Below are 24066 nucleotides of genomic sequence, written 5' to 3' on the forward strand. Positions count from 1 at the left end.
TTGAATTAGGACTTTATTCGTAAAAGAAAGTGTCTACCACTTTATTCCTTTAAATATGTAAAGAAATTACTACTTGTGAACACAACAGACAATATTCCCAAACTTAACAAATGGTGTCTGTGTTTAGATCAACATTGCATTTACAGTGAAAAGTCATTCCACTGAAATGTACTCTTCTAGGTGTACAGTACAGTGGCGAGGATGAGCACTCTGGTTGTCAAGTCCCAAACCAAAGAGTCACTGATGGTCAAACCAACCAAAAAAAAAAATTAAATTTCATCCTTTCAGTCTACAAAGAATTTTTCTAAACACAGAAACCCCCAGCCACACAACATTTTTAATGTCAACATCAGCAATAGAACTTCAGCTCACCGTAACAATCAAAAATGTGTTTATCAGTGTCACATTTTTTAAACCAAACAAATGTATTCATATAAAACACATGGAAAATACCTACTGTGAACAGAAGTAATATAATATTCTCGGATTTCCAAAAAGAGAAAACAAAACACTAAACTGTATGTCCAGGGTCCATATCTATCTTTATTATAAAATGATAAGGTCGAAACTGCAGAGTTTGAGCATCCTCTTCAACGATCACCATCATCATCCCAGCCAGGGATTTTTGAGTATGACAGTTCCTCCAAAGGGCAAGGCAGCAATGGAAATGAGAGCTACTGTTGACAGATTCGTTCTTTTTTTCATGAACTGTAACTAAAGAAGAAAAACAGCAAATCTCAGATCAGTGTGATATTATGTTTTTTTTATTTCATTTTTCTATTTTCATTATTAAAACATTTTCAACTAGGCTTTGAGTAGCAGCTTGGAGCCTAGAACAAGCATGGGACTTATAGTCATAAGTCTCTCATAAATAAGTGGTACCTAAGAGACACTCTACAGGAAGTCCTTGAGAGACTGCTGTGTGAAGGGATCCTGCCCTGGAAGTTTGAAGGGACTCTGACTGGAGGGCATGGATGCTGCAGATGGCTGGACAGACAAGAAAGAAGAAAAGGTAGGAAATGACACCAGGACTGACAAAGGGACAGGAAAATAAAAGACAGTAAGAGGAGGCCTGAAGAGTAGAAGGCCTGGTCCAAAGAAGGGGACAGATGGACAGGAAATAAGCTTTGAAATAAGAGTGTTGTCCAGTCTTTCACCTGTGCACCGGATGCTGAGCTGAATGGGTTAGATGGTCTCAGAACCGGCCGGGAGTACATCAGTGAGGGCGGAGTCATCAAGGTCATGGTGCTCAGAGGAGGAGGCTGCAAGGTAAGTGATGTCTAAGTACAACAATACCCAAGACATATATCCAAATTTGCCAAGAAAAGTGTTGATCTTTAAATTTCAGATGCTTGACAATTGGTATGAGATGTGAGGGCTGATGTGCTGTGTTGGTTCACACTAAACATGATGCTGTGCATAATGGTCCATCGCTTCTACTTTTTTTGCAGACATCACAAACTGGGGTTTGTACAGATGTTGTGCAGCCACATTCTTTTTGGAGAGAATAGGCTTTCTCCTGGCAACCATTCCAAACATGCTCAGTCTTTTTGTCATTGTACTGTCATAAACTTCAACCTGCTATCTGAGCTCTTGGGGTTATTGTCATTTCTCTCAGCATTGTACAGTCTGAATTTGTGGTGAATTGGATGGGACATCCACCCCTGGCAAATGACTTGAATGTATCCACAAAATGATTGGAAATGGCTTTTTAATCCCTCCAAAACATCTCTGATGTCTTTCTCCCTGGGCACTATGTTAACACACACCAGTGTGCTCCAGACCAGCTAACCACCAAAACTTTCATGGTGGATCCTTTGTTTTTGTCTAATAAATAATATCACAACCAACATGCTACTGTGCCACCCAGAAAAACCTCATATAATACACAATTTGTCATAATAACCAAATATGCATTAAAATAACTGGTAATTAAGAGTCAGCAATATTGGCAACATCACATTAAAATGTGTTCCTTTATTTAACTAAATAGACAAAACTTGATGAAAGCACAAAATTCATCTTAAAAATTTCCCGATATTTCACACTCACCAGGCTGTAACCCACCAATCCTGTTGGTGTCGTCACAGGGAAGGATGAAGGCTGAAAGAGCATCTCTCAAGGTCAGTCAGAAGGAATCTGCCTAATTTATATTTGAGCAATGAAGGGCTCCATTTAATGTTACCATAGAAACTGGGTTCCATGTTGTGCTGGGTGCAGCCTTGGGCTGCCAGTTCAGCCCACCAGTCATTTTCTTCTCCCCAGGCTGAGTCCAGTGGATATCACTGCAGAATGGTAGTCAGAGTCATTCAGCAGGAAAGCATTGCGTGTGAATGAGTTTATTTCTGTTTTAGATACATCTATTTTATACACATTAAAGTCTTTGCGACTGACTGGCTGGTTGATTGAGTCATATGCACACAAAAGCTTATTTGACTCAGTTGACATTCTGCCTCTAATAAAACTACCAAAACATTTGAGACTGTTTATTACTTTATAACTGACTAAACTTTGCATGTTTCTAAGCCCTAGTCTTAAAGTGTGGATGATGTGCAAAGCTGCTAAATAAACAAATAAATAGTTACATAGATAGATACATAATGCCATTAAAATAAAAATGAAAGTTCATTTACATTTTTGGCCTTTGGCAGACATTATACAATGTGCTTTCATGTTACCATCATTACCAATGAAGTAATCTGTTCTGGTTCATCATTGTAGAGTTTACAGACTATAAGAAAGTTACAAGTTAGTGTAAGTATTCTCTAAAGAGGAAGTTCTTAAGCAGCTGTTTATTTTCTGGATTTTTGCTGGATATTTCCTGGATTATTTCCTAGTCACTGATGAGTGACATTTCAGACACTGAGATACACCCTATAGCTGTTGCGATCATGCATCTGTTTCTCTAACTCTAATACATATACAGGTCATGCCACCAAGTAAAAACTGCTTAATGATAAAGATTTTAGACTGTAATGACCTGTTCTGTAATGATCTGTTGTCTGTGAAGCAGGCAAAGCTGCGATGAGAGGTAAAATAATTTCTCATCACATAAAAAGAAAAAAAGAAAACAAATGTACTCAGGAATTAGAAAAAAACATTAAATCCTTAAAAGAAAATCATGTAATATGCCAGGAACTGGAAATACTGAATAAAATCTATAAAGCAAAACTATATAACATATATATAGACATATTCATGTCCTTGTGTTTAACTACTGTGTGTTTTCTATTGCTATTGTAAAGATATAATATTTTTATAAGCACCATTTCTCTGGAATATGCTCTCATTTAGCATGTCCCGAAAGCAATGTATTCAAATATAAACTATAAAATTATAAAATCCAAAGATTATTCTATTTTTTGATAGACTAGGGTATACTACTTTAGAGGAAAAAAAACAAATCTGTTGAAACTTTTGTTCTCTGTAATTATATAATATATTATATGTCACACATATGTTTTCCATTCTGTGAGCCTCTAGTTTCTTGGCTCCCTAAAAAGACTAACAAGTAATTTCCAGGAAGGGACATTATCTGGACTCTCCACTAACACCAGATGAACTCCAAAAAGCTCAGATGGATTTTGAGCTGAATTCTATAAATAATCCTGGACAATTCTGGGACCAACTTTTTACAGAATGTTACAGGAAAGCAAAGAGAATGGCAGGCTACCACCTCATGTGAACTCTGCCACCATTAATCTCTTTCTACAACCAGGCAAAAACCCTACATTTCCTACCAGCTATCGCCCAAAAACCCTTATTAATGTTGACCTAAAAAATCTGCAAAGTGCCGTTGGTGGATGGAGTGAGACATGATGTCCCAGATGTGCTCAATTGGATTCAGGTCTGGGGAACGGGCAGGTCAGAATCAATGCATTTGTCTTGCAGGACCTGCTGACACACTCCAGCCACATGAGGTCTAGTATTGTCTTGCATATGGTCTCACAAGGGTTCTGAGGATCTCATTTTGGTAAATAATGGCAGTCAGGCTACCTCTGGCAAGCACATGAAGGGCTGTGTGGCCCCCCAAAGAAATGCCACCCCACACCGGTCATGCTGAAGAATGTTGCAGGCAGCAGAATGTTCTCCACGGTCTCCAGTCTCTGTCACATCTGTCACATGACCCAAACGTGCTGTATGGTGTTGGGCTGTATGCACAACCCCCACCTGTGGACATCGTGCCCTCATACCACCCTCATGGAGTCTGTTTCTGACCATTCGAGCAGACACTGGGGGTCATTTTGCAGGGCTCTGGCAGTGCTCCTCCTGTTTCTCCTTACACAAAGGCGGAAGTAGCGGTCCTGCTGCTGGGTTGTTGCCTTACTACGTTCTCCTCCACCTCTCCTGATGTACTGGCCTGTCACCTGGTAGCACCTCCATGCTCTGGACACTACACTGACAGACACAGCAAACCTTCTCGCCACAGCTCGCATTGATGTGCCATCCTTGATGAGCTGCACTACCTGAGCCACTTGTGTGGGTTGAGACTCCGTCTCATGGTACCACTAGAGTGAAAGCACCGCCAGCATTCAAAAGTGACCAAAACATCAGCCAGAAAGCATAGGAACTGAGAAGTGCTCTGTGGTCACCACCTGCAGAACCACACCTTTATTGGGAATGTCATGCTAATTGGCTATAATCTCCGCCTGTTGTTTATTCCATTTGCACAACAGCCTGTGAAGTTGATTGTCAGTCAGTGTTGCTTCCTAAGTGGACAGTTTGATTGTGTGTGATTGACTTGGAGTCACATTTTGTTGTTTAAGTGTTCTTTGTGCAGTGTATATTTCTCTAAAAGCATGTGTCAGGACAAATTACCAGACAACCTCCTTTAAAGTTTAGCCTTGGCTGGCAGACATAGTTAAATTAAACCACGTGCCACTTTTAAAGAAGGTAGGAGATGATCTGATATTTGCAATGATCCCAAGCAAACAATTGCTTTAGGTCTCTAGACTCCTCCATTTCTAAATTTCTTAATTCCTCTCGAATGATAAACCACCATGTATTTGTCTAAAAACTCTGCAAGGGAGCATGGACAAAGGATGACTGAATCAACCTAACTCCCAAATTACTGTCTAAAATTTACAGGACTTTTTCCAAAAATGGGAGGAGGGTCTGTCTGGTCAGTTCATACGACAATTTATTCAATCAGATTTGTTTAAAAATATTTAAATGAACTAGAAATGAACTAATCTACAATTAACACAATATAAAATTCTTCATAGAGTGCACTACACAGGCCAAAGGATGTTCAGGATGTGTTTTACGTCTACTAACAACTGCTCACACTGTCATGATGACACATCTGACAATTACATTCGCGGGCTTCGGTTCTGTCCACCTGTTCAGAGGTGTAGTTGTAGTTTGGCAGTTGACTGAATGTTGTGGTGGGTGGATTTCGGGGGAATGGGGGTGCCTATGGGGTTCAGCAGGGCAGCTGGCTTAACGGGAGCTAAACAGTTTTCTCTCATGGCAGTGGTCTTAGTATGATAATACACCCTGTCACACTGCAGGAGAGCGTGATCTGTGCTGAGCACTCCACCTGTGCTGATCCCTGTGAATTCCACAAATGTGGGAATCTCGACTGCATATTTTTGAGGCAGTGGTGGCCTAGCGGGTAAGGAAGCCACACATTGCTCCCCGGGCACCTGTCATATCTGCCCACTGCTCCCTCAGGGGATGGGTTAAATGCAGAATACACATTTTGATGTGTGCTCTGTGTGATGCGCTCCAGTGGTTCACAATGACAATCACTTCACTTTCAAAAACTCTTTAAAAATGGTTTGACAAACATTTTGAGGTGTTAACTTGTGTTGTCTTTTTTTTTGCTGTTTATATTAGAATATTCTAACTATCTTACCTTATTCTATGTGTCCTGAAGTGCAATAACTGTTGTGCAATATTACAACTGTATATGCTTGATCATCATCATCTTAACTGACCACCTCACAACCCACAACATTTTTCTAAATTAATTTTCTAAATTAGATCATTTCTAAATGCTTACAAATGGACTTACAAAATAACACATCTACCCCACTAACCAGCTCATGCATTTTCTACAAATACCACATTCAACCATTATTGTGAGATTGCTTTGAAACAGGGAAAGCTAAACTGTACATGTGCATATGAATATTTTAATATTATATGAATATTTTAAGTCCAGTCACAGCAGAACCAGTGAAACTTCTATTTGTGTGTGTAGTTTTAGTGTCATTCAATGTGTGATAATTCTTTTTATAGACATTTTATAGACAAATATATTTATTAACAGATTTATTTTTGCCCTAACCCAGGGGTCACTAGCCCTGTTCCTGAAGGTCACCACTCCAGCACAGCTTCCATGACCCACCATTCCTGATTCAAGAACAGGGTGGCAACGAGCAGAGTTTGAATCAGGTGTCTTCGATGAAGAAAAGTATGCAAGATAAGTGCCTCCAAGACAGAGACACCTCCTCTAAACAAAGACTTTGAATATGAACTTAGTCATTGAGATAAGATAAAATTCTTACTTTTTTGTAGATGTATTTCCAATTTCCAGATCTAGAAGAAGTACACACACAAACACACACACATTACACAAATTCTAGCATAATTGTTCAACAGGAATAACAGAAATCTCCCTGTGCTCAGAATAAAAAATACTTACTGCCAACCAGGTTGGCGAGAGAGGAGTCCAGGTCATCAGACACCAGCTTCTCTGGATGACCACCAGAGACCAGCTGAGGATCAGAGTAAGCCACAGTGGGCTTTAAAATCCCACCTGTCATGGGATCCAGCCAATCGAGACACAAGACAGACCAATGAAGGTCACATACAGAACAGGAGATACAACCATTATTATTAAAAATTATTAAAATAGATATTCAAACATTCTAATTTATTGTAGTAATCAGATAAAAATTAAACAAGATTATGATGTAATCATCAATGATTACAATCATTGTGGTGTAATTTTTTTAACGTTTTATTTGATGTTACTAGATTTTCAATTTACAAGAATTAAATTCTTTGCAATGGCAGCAGCCATAAGGAGGATCTGTTTTTTAGCTCATGAGCTGCTTCATGAGATGCTCATTAACATGAGTGAATCACAAGAAAGCGTTCAGCATAAACCTTCAGGACTGTTGGAAAACATTCTGACTTAAGGTGGTGGAGAGAAGCAAAGGGAGCTCATCACAGCATGACTACAATGTTCAACTTTATTTTATTACATAACCTTGTGTGTTATTTCAGAGTTCTGTGTCTTCAGTTTTGTTCAATAGTGTAAGAAATGAGAGACCCAAAAATGTGTAGGTGCATCCAAACGTTTCACAGGTAGTGTAGGGACTTGAAACAACTGACAAAACTTACTTTCAAAGTTGTTAGTGGTTTTTGTGCCAAACACAGACTCGAAATCCACATGAAGACCCACTGAGCTCTGACCGTGGAGAACTGCAGGCCCTGCAGAAAATCCCCAGCATCCGTTTAGGCCAACCGAACCAGTGCTTACATGCACATGCATATGCACACACACACACACACACACTCTCGCATGCTGGTGTAAGTAGGGCCAATTTGATGGGATTGATTTTACTGAGGTCCAGAAGCTGGGAGAGACTGTCCACGCACTGCCAAGAAAGGTGTTCCTGATGCCTGTTACTAACCCACACTATACAGTGGGTACGAAAAGTATTCAGACCCCCTTAATTTTTTTCCACTCTTTGTTATATTGTAGCCATTTGCTAAAATCATTTAAGTTCATTTTGTTTCCTCATTAATGTACACAAACTGAGCTATCGGGGGAGAAGAGACTTGGTGAGAGCCCTCAGGCTTCAGCACTCTATCAGTCAGGGCTTTATAGCAGAGTGGCCCGACGGAAGCCTCTACTCAGTGCAAGAAACATGAAAGGCTGTATGGAGTTTGCTAAAAAAAAAACACCTGAAGGACTCCAAGATGGTGAGAATAAAGATAATCTGGTCTGGTGAGACCAAGACAGAACCTTTTGGCCTTAATTCTAAGAGGAGGAATGTGTTGAGGAAACCAGGCACTGCTCATCACCTGTCCAATACAGTCCCAAAAGTGAAGCATGGTGGTGGCAGCATCATGCTGTGGGGGTGTTTTTGTCAGTAGCATCGACAGGATGCAATCGAGGGAAAGATGAATGCGGCCAAGTACAGGAATATCCTGGATGAAAACCTTCTCCAGAGTGCTCAGGACCTCAGACTGGACCGAAGGTTTACCGTCCAACAAGACAATGACCTTAAGCACACAGCAAAAATAATGAAGGAGTGGCTTCACAACAACAAGTCCACAACAACAAGTCCATGAAACCTGACTTAAACCCAACTGAGCAACTCTGGAGAGCGGTTAAGCATGCAACCTCATAATCAGAAGGTTGTCCATTCGAATCCTGATTCGCCAAGGTGCCACTGAGGTGCCACTGAGCAAAGTACCATCCCCACACACTGCTCCCCGGGCACCTGTCATGGCTGCCCACTGATCAAAAAGGGTGGTGAGTTAAAAGCAGAGGACACATTTTGTTGCGTGCACCGTGTGCTGTGCTGCAGTGTTTCACAACGACAATCACTTCACTTTCACTTTTTCACACCACTGTACATCTTACTAATTTGCCTATAGTATTGCCTATAACATGCAGGCTGTTTCAGGCAAGAAAACAAAAACATGCAAGAAGAAATGTAACTGGGCAGAGGACTTTACCACCAAACGTGTCATGACTTGACATCCCTGTGGCAAAACGAACACTATCTGAAGGCACAACAGGCAGGTGCGCAGCATGGTTTAGGAAAGGGTTGCGGCTCGGGATGGAGACAGTTTCAGAGGAGGAGAAAGGATCTGAAAAGGTACAGAGGATGAGAGCAATACTTCAGAAGTACGGATCTACACACACAGACTAGGATCATAACCTCTCTCACCAGCCCAGTCAGAAGCTGCTGACAGGTTGGGCTGCGCTGGCTGTTGAAATGGGTTCTGCAAGTAGAATAAATCACTCTCCACCTTCAGCATCCTGAGGAGTGGAAGAGAGTCAAGCTGACAGTGTGGACAGCCAGAGGAGTGAACAGGCCCTGGAGACTGGACTCACCCGTTGGAACAGCTGGGGGTGGAAAAGAGGTCAACGGCTGGAGCGGAGCTGCAGCTGGCGCTGCTGCTGCAGACTGGGGACATGTCAGTGGTGGTGAAGGACAACCTCTGGGAGAGCTCCTTCACTCTCTGCTCCTGACCAGGCACAGACAGTTACAGTGACTTGTTATACTGGGTACATTCGCTGCGACTACATATTTTGGCCTAATCCAGGTACGGTATCATTGCCAAACAGCCAGCATGTACTCCTCTCCCTCCACCACTGTCCAGAAAAGTATTCATGCATATAACTATGCATGCAGAGAGAGGAGTCAATGCTATAATTATATGAGATGTAAGAGGTGGTATTACCATTCACTACAAAACAAATGCTAGACAACAAAAATTTAGTATATATTGCTTTTTACTTGCAACATATCTGGAGACCCGCTGAGATAGTGGTACCATACAGAGTCAGTGGTTTGCTCTGCTACATTAAGATATAAATTATATACAGTACAGGCCAAAAGTTTGGACACACCTTCTCATTCAATGTGTTTTCTTTATTTTCATGACCATTTACGTTGGTAGATTCTCACTGAAGGCATCAAAACTATGAATGAACACATGTGGAGTTATGTACTTAACAAAAAGTGGAGACCTGGTCTCCACAGTCACCGGACCTGAATGAGATAGTTTGGTGTGAGGTGGACCGCAGAGTGAAGGCAAAGGGGCCAACAAATGCTTAACACCTCTGGGAACTCAAGACTTTTGGAAAAACATTTCAGGTGACGACCTCTTAAAGCTCATCTAGAGAATGCCAAGAGTGTGCAAAGCAGTAATCAGAGCAAAAGGTGGCTATTTTGAAGAAACTAGAATATAAACATGTTATTTCAGTTATTTCATTTTTTTGTAAAGTGCAAAACTCCACATGTGTTCATTCATAGTTCTGATGCCTTCAGTGAGAATCTACCAATGTAAATGGTCATGAAGGTAAAGAAAACACATTGAATGAGAAGGTGTGTCCAAACTTTTGGCCTGTACTGTATATTGTACGTCACACTATATTGTAATATTACTATTAGTCCATATTGTCCTGACATACATGACTGGTCTCTTGTTAAACTTGATGGATGAATATTGTTAATGCATATACTGCAATTATTTCATGTTAGTAAAAGAAAAAATGGAAACAGGGCTGGCAATGTACAGTACTAATCAGTTTACTGCATGTCAATGAACTATATTAGAAAAAGATGGGAAAATAAAAAGAAATTACCTTCAATGCTTTGAGTCGACTTTGCTCTTCCTCAAGAGCTGCTTGTTTTTCTCTTTCATCCACACGTGTGAAAGACATGCCGGTATTGGCCAGAGAAGATACTGCACTGGACAGAGTACTTGCCCTGAAAACGGGCCACAGAGCTGTCACTGCTGTCAGAGCATCACTTCTAAACCACAATACCAGGACTGTATACTTATGATATTAGTTCTAGTAGACGCTTAATGTCTCGCATAGTCCTGAATGTTCAATATTATTCTTCATCTGTAAGTCACTTTAGGTAAAATCTAAATCTATAACATAAAACAAAAACACATGACTACATCTTACATGTGCCAACTTGAATAGTTCATTTTCCTAATGTAGGGTAAATGAGGGGAGAGGGGCTGGGGAAGAAAGCACTGTTTGGAATCAAGTAGAGGGCATTAACATTCTTTTTCTAAGTTTGAAATAACTACATATATAAATAAAAAATGCATTAAAAAGCAGCAGTAGCAGCACCTGCTGGCTGCTGTCGAGTCTTTGACCTTTTTTCCTTCCAAGGAGGCCAGGTGTTGCTCTAGAGCATCCAGAAGACTGCTGGGAGCCTGAGGCAAAAAAAAAAAAAAATCATCTTGCTCTAACTAATATCTAATATCCAGCCAGGGATATCACGATAATCAACAAAAACACAACCACAGAGATAAAGAGAGAGAATGAAATACTTACACAGACAGTGAACTAAAAAAGGAAAGAGAGAGAGGGGTAAACAATAGAAAAACAGTAGAAATAGAAATAGTCATTCTAAGGTTCACTTGGGTCATGAAAATGCATGACCGGCATATCACAGTCATACACAGGACAAGAAGCAGTTCTCATTTTAGGATTGTTGACTTCAAGGTGATTTCAAACAAACATCCTACTTAAGCACTTAATCCTCCACTCAGACACTTTTCAAACCTCAAAAAAACAACATTATATTCAAGCATTTCGAGCACCAGTATGAACCCTGACCTGGGTTACTAGAACAGGAGGTTGTTCTCACCTGGGACAGGTCTGGAATGTCCCCGCGGTCAATGCCCACTTGCTGTAGAAACAAAATGAAACAGGTTACAAGGACCACATCCAGACTCAAGCCAGCACCTTCAAACCAACTGACAGCACAGTCACCTCAGCAATCTTCAGGAACTCAGAGACTCGCGTCATCCTGGGGAGGAACTTCTTATAGATGTCCAAGCCTTCTTTACACTGAACTTTCTTCATGTCAAAGTATTTCTCTGTGTTAACAAAAAGATCGGCTAGGATGAAGACTATATATTGATTTATAGCAAACATATACTGTAACTGTATGCAAACTAGGGGTGTTGAAATTAATTGTATAATAGATGGACGATATGGACGATATTGCATCAATGCAGAGCTGAACATCATAATGACGTTGCCTGGTGATTTTCTGGTATAAAAATTATTGTTAAAAAGTAGTGCCGATAGTGACTGTGGCAGCCTGATGCTCCGGGTAGGAGTTTCCCTGCAGCCTTGTTCTCAGAACACAGTCAAAGTTTAAGTTTGTAGAACTTTGACCCCTGTGCACCAAGACGTATTTTCAGGCAGCCAATAGAATCAAAGCGGGATAGTGTTTCCAGTAGGGTGGTAGTAGCCTATTGGTAACACACTCGCCTATGAACCAGAAGACCGAGGTTCAAATCCCACTTACTACCATTGTGTCCCTGAGCAAGACACTTAAGCCTAAGTTGCTCCAGGGGGACTGTTCCCTGTCACTACTGATTGTAAGTCACTCTGGTCAAGGGCGTCTGATAAATGCTGTAAATTTAAATAAATGTAAATGTAGTGTTCTTTCTGCCATTTCGGAACACACACACAAAGCAGGAATGGAGGAAAAGCTGATCCTAACAATCTCTGAGTGTCCAGAGATCTACACCACAATATTATCGTCTTACTGAGAGTTTAGAAACCCACGCATATTGTTTTGCGCTAAGCTCGGCATCATATTTTCTATTACACCATGTGGTCGGGTGCATGTGTCACTTATGTGCTCATGGCATGGCATACGGCTGCATTATGGGAAAAGGGCAAGTCAGCAGAGGCAGTGTGATGCTTTGGGTAATGCTCTGCTGTGAAAACTTGTGTCCTGCATTCATAGCATATCACCTAAATACTGTAGCTGACCAAGTATTCTTTGATGGCACTGCATTTTTTCAGCAGGATAACGTACCCTGCCACATGACAATGATTCAAGGATGATTTTAGGAAGACAAGAATAGGTTTGACGTGTTGACTTGCTCACTTAAAACTGTGCCTCCTGAACTTTATTAGTAGTAGATAGTTTTATGAACATGGAGTGAATATGCCGCAAAATATTGATTGAGAAGAACAGTAAACTATGCACTATGTCTTATGTAAATATCCCTGTATGTATATTCCTGTAATGGGATAACTGAAAGAAAGTTGCTGTACACTTTAGTTTGAATCTAATTTTGATGAGATAAAGACTGATTTAACAGTAGATATTTTTGAAGAAGGCTTTCAAACGCAAGAAATCATGCTCCTCAGCTGTTTCAACTGATTGCTGCCATATATCATGCAACCATTCCACTGCAGCAATGGCAGCTTTAAAAAAACAACAGATTATCATACAGTAAAGCGAAGAAGCACCCAAAACCCAGCTCTAAACCACACCCCAATAAAAAAGCCAAAAACTAAGTCTAACAGATCTTCTGAAGTGAATATGAATAAAAGCTGTATCTCACCCAGTAGGTTGATTATCCCTTCATTGTAAGCAGCAAAAAGTCTGATGGAATCTTTGAAGAGCAGCATAAAGGCTGCATTGATGATTCCGTTGGTGAGATCACTGGAATTAACCTGGAAAAATTAAAAGAAGGCCACTGGAGAAACAGCCCATCATTGTTCAACATCATCCTTCTGGTGGCATTGGATGAGAAGGAAAACTCACATTGAAATCCAACAGAGCATCCATCTGGTTCTGGATTATTGGGATGGTTTTTAGGAGCTTCTCTATGTTCATGGTTCTCATCACACCTTCAACCCTAAAAAAAAAAACAGAAACCAAGAACAACAAGACTGTCAGAGTCTTGATCACCAGATGAATTTGGTGAAAAAGCATACTTCAATATCAATCAACAAGAGGTCACTTAGGGAGCTATCCCTTTCAAAACGTCATTATTAGACCCAATATCCAACTGAGTCCGCAAAAAAGTTCTTAATAAGAGAAAACATAGTTAACAAACTATTATTAAATGAAATGTTTGTTGACTTCAGGTGTACGAGTTGTATTTTTTAAAATTATTGTAACATTATATATCTACATATGTATATTTACATATACATATTTACATATACAAGATTGGAATTTTTGCCCCCCTTACCCAGCTCTAGACTTCAGAACACCATTGAATTTCATCATCATTGAATATCAATATGGAATATAACCTGATTTCTTACCCACGCTTCACTTTTGTGAAGTCAAATGCCACTTGTCTGTATGACACAGCTTTTTCATTAAGGTATCGACTATACCGCCTTATGAATGTTGACATATCATAGCCTACAGGATAAAAAAATGAAATGGAAATTAGTTGTACAATTATTTCAGTTAAAACTATGTTAAAATTTACATTCAAGGTTTCATTAATCTGACATTTTCTAATGCAATGAATGTATAGCATCAGTTTAAAATACTGTCATATACACAAGTATGACCTACAGAGCAAAAGGATGCCACATATAAACTAAATCCAAAACTTACCCGGTTCAATTTGCACATATTAAAATAAATGTGTATCAAGAGTATATAAGAGTGTAATCACACCATGACCCCCCTAGGTGTGTATTTTATATGTTATTCCTGTTTACTTATTTAATATTCTGTTCACATTCTGGTTAGTGTGTACAGTTGTTGCTGTTGATTACAAGTGCTCATGTCATTAATATAATTTTGAGCTTTCAGGCAATTCTTTGAAGTGCTCCTATTTGAACGTAATTTGGAACTGATTTCTTGAATTATTTGAATAAATAATTTGTTGGCCGCAGGAGCAAGTGCTCCTAATAAAGTGGACAGTTTGTTATTGTGTTGAAGGACATGGTTTCTAAAAAAATTAGAGGGAGTTGCTAGGTGGCATTTGGGGTATTTATGTTTCCGTTAGCAAAAGCTACGACAAAACGAAGGTTCATCAACTAACCTTTTTCACACAACTCCTCAAAAAAAGAGAATATTTAAACAACACAATGTAACTCCAAGTCAGTCATACTTCACTTTCGTGAAGTCAAATGGAGACAGTTCAGTACATAAGGAGGCTGTTGGAGGGCAACAACCCATGAGGATGGTATGAGGTCCGACATCCACAGGTGGAGGTTGTGCTTACAACCCAACACCGTGCAGGACGTTTGCCTTTGCAAGAGAACATCAAACATTTGCACTTGCCAGAGAACACCAAGATTGGCAAATTCGGCACTGGAAGTAGGTTCACACTGAGCATATGTGACAGATTTACATTTGCATTTACGGCATTTGGCAGACGCCCTTATCCTGAGCGACTTACAACGTGCTTTCAAGTTACCATCGATGAAGAGATCAATTCCGGTTCACTAGGACCCCAACTATGAATACATCTATTTAATTCATCTATTTAATTTATTAATGTTGTAGATTCTGTACACAAAGTTCGACAACAAGAAAATTACAATTTAATCTAAATATTCTTTAAAGAGGAAGGTCTTGAGCTGTCGTTTCACGTCTTGTCACGTCCATACTTATTTTTGTCACGGCCGTTTGGCATGGCGAGGCAGGTGATATTAAACGATGACAAGACATGACGAGAAAGCAGGACGCATTCGCATGACGTCACAAAACAGGGGCTTCATATGTGATGAACAGGACAGGGGAGACATTCAGTAACAGTGAACATGTAACAATGACCTGACGGTGAACAGACACGAACAGGGCAGCTTTATACGATCAAACACAGGTGAATACGATCAGGAAACATTACACAGGACAAACATAAGACACTGGTCAGGACCCCGGACCTGGAGTAACCCATTTCAGACCGGAACATGTATAGTCAAGTTTCACTTAGCATTTTAGTCATATTTAAGTGGGAGAAATCCATTACTATTTTAGTCTAGCTTTAGTCAGCGAAATCTGATGACATTTTACTTTTCGTATCCTTCACCTAAACAAATTTTTTTTGAGAAATGTTTTGTCTTTTTTCACATTTGAATTAATTAATTTCATATACAAATATATACTTCTGAATGTGCCCCAGTACAGATGTTCCTGCAAAATGTTCCTACATATGTTCCTGCTGTTATCTTTTTTGGTAAAGGTAGAGTAAACTATGCAGGCTGACAGGGGTTTCCAAATTTCACATATTTTTAAAAAAAAAATTTCTTATGAATTTGCTCTTTTTCACATATGACAGTACCTATATATATATATATTAGTTTTTTTGGGGGGGTCTGGGTTTTTCTGCTTCAATTAATGCCAATGTTGAAATTGTAGATAATGGTCTTGCAATATATTACAAGCATTGACAATATTAACCGTCTTGATTACACACAATAATCACTGCACAGATTTACTGACATTATCAGACTCTTTACTTGGAGTTGATGACATAAGTATCGGTTCAATGGTTTTCAAACATTTCTAGTTTTAAATTATGAAAACTAAATGACATATTTTATGCAGTGTCATGCCTTTGCTCAGCTGGTGCTCCAGTACCATGGATTTTGAGGCCAAGCTCCTTGCCTTGGTTAAGATATTCTCCATCATCTTGGTTATCAAACCATGTTTTCTGTCTCTGATTATGAACTCATATACATAAAGCGATTGCAAAAAGGGCTGCACATTTACATTTACAATCTGTTAAATCAATTGAAGCACAATGTTATCAAGAATATGTTGTATTCCAGAAAATAAATACAATACTGCAGGTAATGCACCAAGGGCTGAACACAACCTTAACATACTGTACCTTGTAGGGCACTTTTGTCCAGGAAATTGCTGAGGTTGAATAAAGTGTTTCTTGAAGCCAGATACTGAACAAAACGCTGAGAGAGAAAGAGGGGGAGAGAAGGAAATAATACAGATGCTCTTAAGAGGCTTACAGGTGTTTGATGGTTTTCTGTAAGGATTCCCAAATCAATTGGCCATCAACCCTTATCCTCAGATATTCATTTGAAATAATTGTTATGTGAAAGAGAAAGTAAAGTGATTGTCACTGTGAAGCACAGAAAGTACAGCACACAGTGCACACAGTGCATTTAACCCATCACCCTTGGTGAGCTGTGTGTGGGGACAGTGTGTGTTCAGTGGCACTTTGGCAGCTCAGGATTTGAACTGGCAACCTTCTGTTTACAGGTCTGCTTCCATACCCACTAGGCCACCACTTCCTTTTAAATCACATCTGTGATTGGTGATCAGTATGTATTAATTCTAATTCCTGTGAGCTGCAATGTGCAGTTCACGCTAAAACCATTGACACGAGTTCCACAACAATTGCTAGAGCAGGAATGTCCAAAGTGTGGCCAGCTAGCAGATCTGAACTATAAAAAGTGAAGTGATTGTCATTTGTGATACACAGCAGCACAGCACACAGTGAAATTTGTCCTCTGCATTTAACCCATCACCCTGAGTGAGCAGTGGGCAGCCATGACAGGCGCCCGGGGAGCAGTGTGTGGGGACGGTGCTTTGCTCAGTGGCACCTCAGTAGCACCTTGGCGGATCGGGATTAGAACCGGCAACCTTATGATTACGGGGCCACTTCCTTAACCGCTAGGCCACCTCTGGCCCACCAAAACAGCAGAGCTGCATTGGCCAGGAATCGAATGAATGCTCTGAATAACAAATATTTTGAGAAATCAAGTTTGGACACCCCTCTGCTAGACTTTTAAAGGTCCCCTATAATGAAAATTTAACTTTGTGAGATTATTTAACATTAATACGTGTTCCCGTAGCCTGTCTATGGTCCTGCATTTGCTAGAAATGGCAATATGTATAAAAAGCTATTTGGCCATTCTGCTTCACCGTTCAGAGTGGCAGCTCAGACGGTCGGATCTGGGATTTAACCCCTGATGTCGTCATAATTGGAAATTTTACCTTTCTCATTCTTTGTACGCCCAGAGAATTTCCCGCCATAATGGTAGGTACCTCCACCTACCATTATGGCTTGAAAACATGCAAAGCATTGCAGATGCTTGGTGATTAGTTCTGTGATGCAAGACTCTGAAGAACCAGTGGGTTAATAACATTTTTTGGGGGGTAAAATGCAACAAAACTTTCTGTCTGCGCCAAACATTGTGGTTTGTGAATGGTGTTGATGACATAATTTCTGCAAATGCCTGCTCACTTCTATAGGACACTCTCCTCCTTGTCCTGCCTCTCTCCTCCTCATTTACATTTAAAGCTACAGACACTGAGATAGCGCATCATTGGGAAACCTCACTGTGGTACTGGCTAAAAGGGTCTGTAACCATGGCTGTAGTTCGGAGAAAGGCTTCAGATATAGTATTAGGGGACCACTAAGACCTATATAAAAGCAAAACAAATTCAGAACAGGGGACCTTTAACCTTCCAGCTATGCACCAAAACAACCAACAGATCACTCAGAAGCAATCACATAGCATGGCTGAGTCCAGTGAGTGCTCACCTCGTTGCCATACACCATGAGGTGGTGAGTGGTGATGAGGGACTTGAACACCACCACCCAGCTGTTGTTGGTGGTCCTCTCAAACAATGAGTCGGCCAGCTGAGGAATGTTCACGTTCATCTCGTTGGTGCAGTGGATCAGATCTGCAAACACATAATAATACGTTCAACATGCAAACCTGTGGGTTGTCACCATGTAATCGTTACATATGTTTACATAAATAATTACTCATCATAATAATATAAAATATGTGAATAGGTCTCCCTTCTGCTATCAGATGTTTTCAAGCCTGGTAGCACTTAAGAAGCTCATTCTAAAGGACGTTGTTGGCCAAAGTCTCCTCTCAAGCATCCTGCATAGGTCTTACCAGGGAGGTAACAAACACAAACACAGAGCGTTAACTGACTGAACTGCACCCTTCACTTTACACTTCACTGTCTATGGGATGAACCTGCTAGGTATGGACGACAACCTCATTCTCAGGAACTCTGTCCATGTTAAAGAAAGAGTGCTTTTGTCCATGTTTCTAGCTATTTATAGAGATTTTTTCTAAAAAAACTATTTTCCAAATGCCAACTTCATGTAAATATGGCAACTTTCAGTCCTATTTTGTTTCTTGTTTTACTGCAACTGGAGTCATTTCATCTTTCTCTATACTGGACTGTATATAGCTAAGATGACAATAAAATTTACTTTGACTTTGATCTCCCAATAGCTGCATTTGTCTCTGTCCAATAACAATTCATCCCTATTCACATCTGTCACGTCCATGCGGGCATGACGCGGCGGGTGAACGGAGAGGAGGACGAAGAGTGACGAGGAATGACGAGGAATGGAGGACGCTTTCACCTGACATCACGAAACCGGGGTTTAATTAGTGAATCACAGGACAGGGGAGACATCCGAGACGTAGACACTGGTGAACATGGAACATAACGTTAAAGACCTGACACCGAACAGAAACGAACAGGGCAGCTTTATACAATTAACACAGGTGAAAACGATTAGGGAACACAGGACAATGAAACCCCCTTTTTGGACATCCAGCATGCTGTACTTCCAATCCCTCCCACTTAACCGTTCCTGGCTTTAGGGGTGAGTCCTGTTAGATGTTTTACATAAGTACTACATGCCTATTTCCTATATCCATAAGCAATACAGCTGTTAAAACATTTCCAATATATTTGCATCTTTGGGAATTTGTGTTGTCATTATGTAGAAAATAATGACAGTGACAACTGATAATGATAAGTAAGCTAGCTGTGTACTCCCCTTGCAACTGTTAGAATCAAGCAAAAATATGTAATCATGATACTAAGAAATCTGTATTAAGTTTGTTTGTTCTTTTCAGTCTAGGTTTAGGATAGTTGTAACAAGGGGCAATAAAAATTATTTATTAACAAAAAGGGGGTTGAGACCCCCAAAACAGATAACAGCTTCACATTCAGCATGACTCCTCTGGCACATAGGCACAGTTTGGCAAAAGAATCACCCACGGAGCACCAGCTAGTCCTTATAAAGTAGCAAGCAATGATGATGATGATGATGATGGGAGCAGAAACAGGACACAAACAAGGCAGACAGCCTGAGGGTGTGCAACAGCATGCCTGTGCAATCAGGGGAGAAGAAATTCACTGATGGAATAAACTGGTCATTCAGTATAGCCAGCAGACCCCATTCTAAGGGGGCAAATTTTTCTGACCCTCGACTTGTCCAACTGCAGCAACCCCAGGTCATAGCACTAACCCCACAGGCTTGCATGGTAGGAAGTAGGCACGGCTGCATCACTTCTATCACTGCTTGTCCCATTACTCTGGAACGGGGTAGATCTGGACTCATCAGACCACATGACCATCTTTCATTACTCCAGGTATAGCTGTTTAGTCCAAATCCCTTGAGCTCCCTTCACATTGTGTGTTTTAAAATGCTCATATGATCACTGTTGAACATAACTCAACACTACCTTTTTTTTTCATAGGTGCACCAGCACAAAATTCAGGTGCACCAAAGGTTTTGATGGGATCGCATTTAACAACACAGTTTTACAGGGTGACTTTTTTTCTTCTTTTTATATTGCTGTCCATGTAGGCAATACTGACTTAATTGAATATCAATCTGGTTGACATAAATGTCAGAGTGGCCTTCTGCCGGCATGATTAAATCTTGTCTGCTTGTTACTGTTTGGGTGTCACATCCAGATGTTTTGGTTTGGCGGAATATGGGGAATATCATCACTGGGGGTGTTAGAAGGTTTGGTGTAAATGTCTTTTGTTTTTGTGATTAGCATATGCTTTTTTTGGGGTGTGTCATTTGGGGGTTTTGTTTTTTTCTATCACTTTACAGAAAAAGGGAGGAAGAAAATTAAGTAATATATTTTGTGCCAGACATAAAAGTGAAAATATGTTGGTGCTTAAAGTTCTTCACTGATCTGAAATTTAAACAAGAAAATTTAAATAAAACGGCTTGAAATTTTGATTAACGCTTAACTGAATGCTGAGGCAGTAAAAGGGAGGCTAGCTTTTGGTGATAAAAAATAGCAAAGTCTGAGGTGTGGATAAAGACTATAGGTGTGGATAAAACTATAGGTGTGGATAAAAAAATTATAAACGACTCGTAACAAACACAAAACACGTCGATACAGTCATGTTGGCCGGCACCCGCCACCACATTAATGTACAGGAAACTTTCAAATGTACAGGAAAAGCTGGACCTCGGCCAATCAGACGCAGGTCCCACCCTTCACAAACTCTGATTGGATTAGAATACGACATGGCCCTAATATGTGTCTGTTGTTTGAAGCATAGGGAGTTTATGGAGAGGTCCCCCCCAAACAGCTGGTGCGACCTCCGATTTTATTTAGTCCCAACACTGAGAAACCAGGTCACATGTGCAACCAAACTGGGCACACTCTAGAGCCCTGCTTCACTGGTTTCATTTTTTTACAATTTGGCTGTGTTTCAGTGATCATTTAAGATTTTTTCTCGGTTCCCCACCATCCTACCAGTTTCTAAAAATTGGGTAATAACTTAACCCAATTTTTGTGGTTTCGGTAATCTCCTTAGAGGTTTTTCTTTGATATATTAAATATAACTTGAAAACAGAATTTATGAGGTATCTACAAAAAGATTCACGAAATAAATCTTAGAAAATAAATGGCTGGTATCATTCTCTGTTTAATTTTGCATGACTGCATCCCCATCGATAATAAGCAGCTGGTAAACTTGTAATGGATACCACTCTCCAGACCTGATAATAATGATGCATCTTACTTTGTGTGGTTACAATTTGTCACATGCCATGTGCACTCATATCTGAGTGTCTTTAAACTTGTTAAATGCAGACAGAAAGTTTGCTTGGGGAGTACGTTCCCTCTATGTCAAAGAAATAGCCTTGACCTATCAAGCTTTCTTTCTTTGGAACGACTGAAAAGCTCAAAGGTTTCAGTTATGGATGTGCTATGTCCCAGCTGGCCAAGTTGTGACAAAGCACTTTGGTCATTAACCAAGTCATTCTAAACCTTGCGCTTGTCAATTCTTTTATGCTTCCTGTTGTAGTCAAGACCACCAAAACCAAGACATTGTTGAGACCAGAGGGTACCAAGACCAAGACACTGCCAAGACTTACAAGACCGAGAACAAGACGAGAACTAGACCAAAACTGAAAACAGACTAGGGCTAGAACTAACATCACCTTGCTCAGAGCTAGACAGAGCTAGACAAACTTTTCATGGTGCTTTTCTCCAGATGCCTGGTGAATGCAGATGTTGTCTCAGCTGTTTCTGTCAAGGTGCAAATGGGCAATAGAAAACCATGCACTCAAAAAAACATTTTTTAAAAATTATTTTGGCCATGTCAAAAACTACTTCAGGGAAATGTCTGGACATTTCTCTGCTGACTTCTCTATGATGTGTGTGGACTGTGACACGTTGGCAGTGTCAGTTGAGAAAATAGTTTACATGGACACTTTTTTTTCAATCTGATTGAATTTAATCTCCACGTTTACATGTTCCAGCCATTTAATCCGATCATACATTATTTTGACAAGCGATGTGGTGGTCTTAAGCAACTTTTCTTGTACAGAAAAAAGAAAATGCTCTATCTGAACCTCTGAAGCTTCCTTTCTCCTTCTTTATTCCGCCTAAAAAGTCTCTCCTTTATTCACCTCAGTATCGGCTACCTGAACAGTCTTGCCACCGTTGCCGCCACTTATTCACATTTGAACCCGGCTCATTTTAAACATGGATTTGACATTAATGTCATTTCTTTGTCTCTTGGTAAATAATTCGTTGTAAGCAGTTCATGGTACTCTGGCACTACTTAAGGGAGCGAGTTGAGGCAGATGTCTTAGCGCCGCCTCTGTGGATTGCCCCCCTTCCTCTGACTAAGAGTAGGAGCCAGTGGATGAGAATCCACAGTAAACACTGGTGGGAAACGGTAGTTCTCACTGAGTTTACAGACCAGGAGTTGAAGGCAAACTTCCGTATGAGTTGGAGGTCTTTTATGAAATTATGTACAGTGTTACCCAGAAGCAACCACTGTCAGAGCGCCGAGTCCTTTGGTGATGCGATTCCTATAGTGTTGTATAAATTGGGAAGCTCGTGTTTCGGATTTTATCCCCATCCAATCTCTCCACGATATTTAACTGTTATAACATGTCTAATAAAAATGTAAAAAAAAATTTTTGTTGTTTTTTTTTTTGTACAGATCCACTCATTTTGGCTCACAGCACCTGAGGTAAACTCTACTGAGGTAAACTCTACTGAGGTAAATTCTACTGAGGTAAACTCTACTGAGGTAAATTCTACTGAGGTAAACTCTACTGAGGTAAACTCTTCTGAGGTAAACACTACTTAGGTAAACTCTACTGAGGAAAACTCATCTGAGGTAAATTCTACTGAGGTAAACTCTACTGAGGTAAACTCTTCTGAGGTAAATTCTACTGAGGTAAACTCTACTGAGGTAATCTCTACTGAGGTAAACTCTTCTGAAGTGAATTCTACTGAGGTAAACTCTACTGAGGTAAACTCTACTGAGGTAAATTCTACTGAGGTAAACTCTACTGAGGTAAACTCTTCTGAAGTGAATTCTACTGAGGTAAACTCTACTGAGGTAAACTCTACTTGGCTACTAGCCTGTAGCTACCTGCCGCGAGCTCACAAGGAAAGCGTTCTAATAATCGGTTTGCCAGTTTACATGAGTAGTTTCCTCGATCCATAGGATTACAAGAAAGTTCTAAACTACCCTTTTTAATCGGATTGAACATTTTTAACAGATTCAGTCGAATCCGATTACTTGAAGCATTTACAGTAAACGTTTTTAATCGGTTTCCGTAATTATTCGATTAAAAGTGAAAAAATTGTGCAAATGTATACAGGGCTAATGTAAAGTTTTTAAAATAGAGGCATCTGACTGGTTGTATTCTGTGAGGACGAGCTGTTTTCTCTTGTTTTCCCCATCCCATTGGTCCCAAGACCAAGACATGACAGAGACCAAGACCAAGACCTCAATAAAGACCGGTCTCAAGAACTACATCACTAGCTTCCTATGCAACAACTCGAACAACAAAATGTTCACTTGCAGTCATTTATAGGTACCTAATGTAATTGCCTGGTCAGTGTTTGCCACGTGGCTCCTGTCATGCCACACATGAGATGAAAATATGAATAACTCCTCTGTAAACAGACAGGCAGCTTCCACAAGAACAGAATGAACTAGCATTTATCACAATTAAATGGTATTTAAAGAGTTTATATTAATTCATTAATAACAACCATTCCACTTTCTTTTACACGCTATGAAGACAAACACAGGAGCACGTAGCGGCGTTATCCAACAATGACTATGGCTTATCAATTCAGGCAGGTGCTATAAAATTTATTCTACTCTGTCCCCCACGCATATATTTAAAAAAATGGCAGCAATGAAAGAATAAGCCTTGTGTGTAAGCCATATGGCGATTTTGAATGTGGAAAAAGGGGTAAATTGTGGTATACTTTAATCATGGCTAATAACTGTTAGTGGTTATTACTGTTAATTAATTATGACTTTGACGTGGTTG

General features: G+C 40.1%; 1 protein-coding gene across 3 annotated transcripts in view; it reads right to left on the minus strand.

The window, feature by feature from the left end:
• Positions 1-24066, minus strand: part of LOC114770720 (phosphatidylinositol-binding clathrin assembly protein-like) — a 24665-nt gene continuing 599 nt past the window's right edge. Inside the window, exons 2-22 of one of the 3 annotated variants that reach the window (XM_028964863.1) lie at positions 18010-18152; positions 16336-16411; positions 13802-13904; positions 13293-13386; positions 13090-13201; positions 11492-11598; positions 11367-11408; positions 11051-11062; positions 10844-10929; positions 10343-10466; positions 9086-9213; positions 8919-9010; positions 8704-8838; positions 7357-7446; positions 6653-6766; positions 6516-6546; positions 2186-2285; positions 2053-2103; positions 1158-1262; positions 883-987; positions 1-714 (exon numbers count right to left, since the gene is read on the minus strand). In XM_028964863.1, the coding sequence (XP_028820696.1) occupies positions 895-987; positions 1158-1262; positions 2053-2103; positions 2186-2285; positions 6516-6546; positions 6653-6766; positions 7357-7446; positions 8704-8838; positions 8919-9010; positions 9086-9213; positions 10343-10466; positions 10844-10929; positions 11051-11062; positions 11367-11408; positions 11492-11598; positions 13090-13201; positions 13293-13386; positions 13802-13904; positions 16336-16411; positions 18010-18152 (1838 nt within the window). In that variant the 3' untranslated portion in view covers positions 1-714; positions 883-894. Of the gene's footprint in view, positions 715-882; positions 988-1157; positions 1263-2052; positions 2104-2185; positions 2286-6515; positions 6547-6652; positions 6767-7356; positions 7447-8703; positions 8839-8918; positions 9011-9085; positions 9220-10342; positions 10467-10843; positions 10930-11050; positions 11063-11366; positions 11409-11491; positions 11599-13089; positions 13202-13292; positions 13387-13801; positions 13905-16335; positions 16412-18009; positions 18153-24066 lie in introns of all 3 variants that reach the window. The other 2 variants (XM_028964855.1, XM_028964865.1) reach the window with 2 other exon arrangements.

Source organism: Denticeps clupeoides, chromosome 2 (genome assembly GCF_900700375.1).
Source record: "Denticeps clupeoides chromosome 2, fDenClu1.1, whole genome shotgun sequence".
Taxonomy (NCBI): domain Eukaryota; kingdom Metazoa; phylum Chordata; class Actinopteri; order Clupeiformes; family Denticipitidae; genus Denticeps; species Denticeps clupeoides.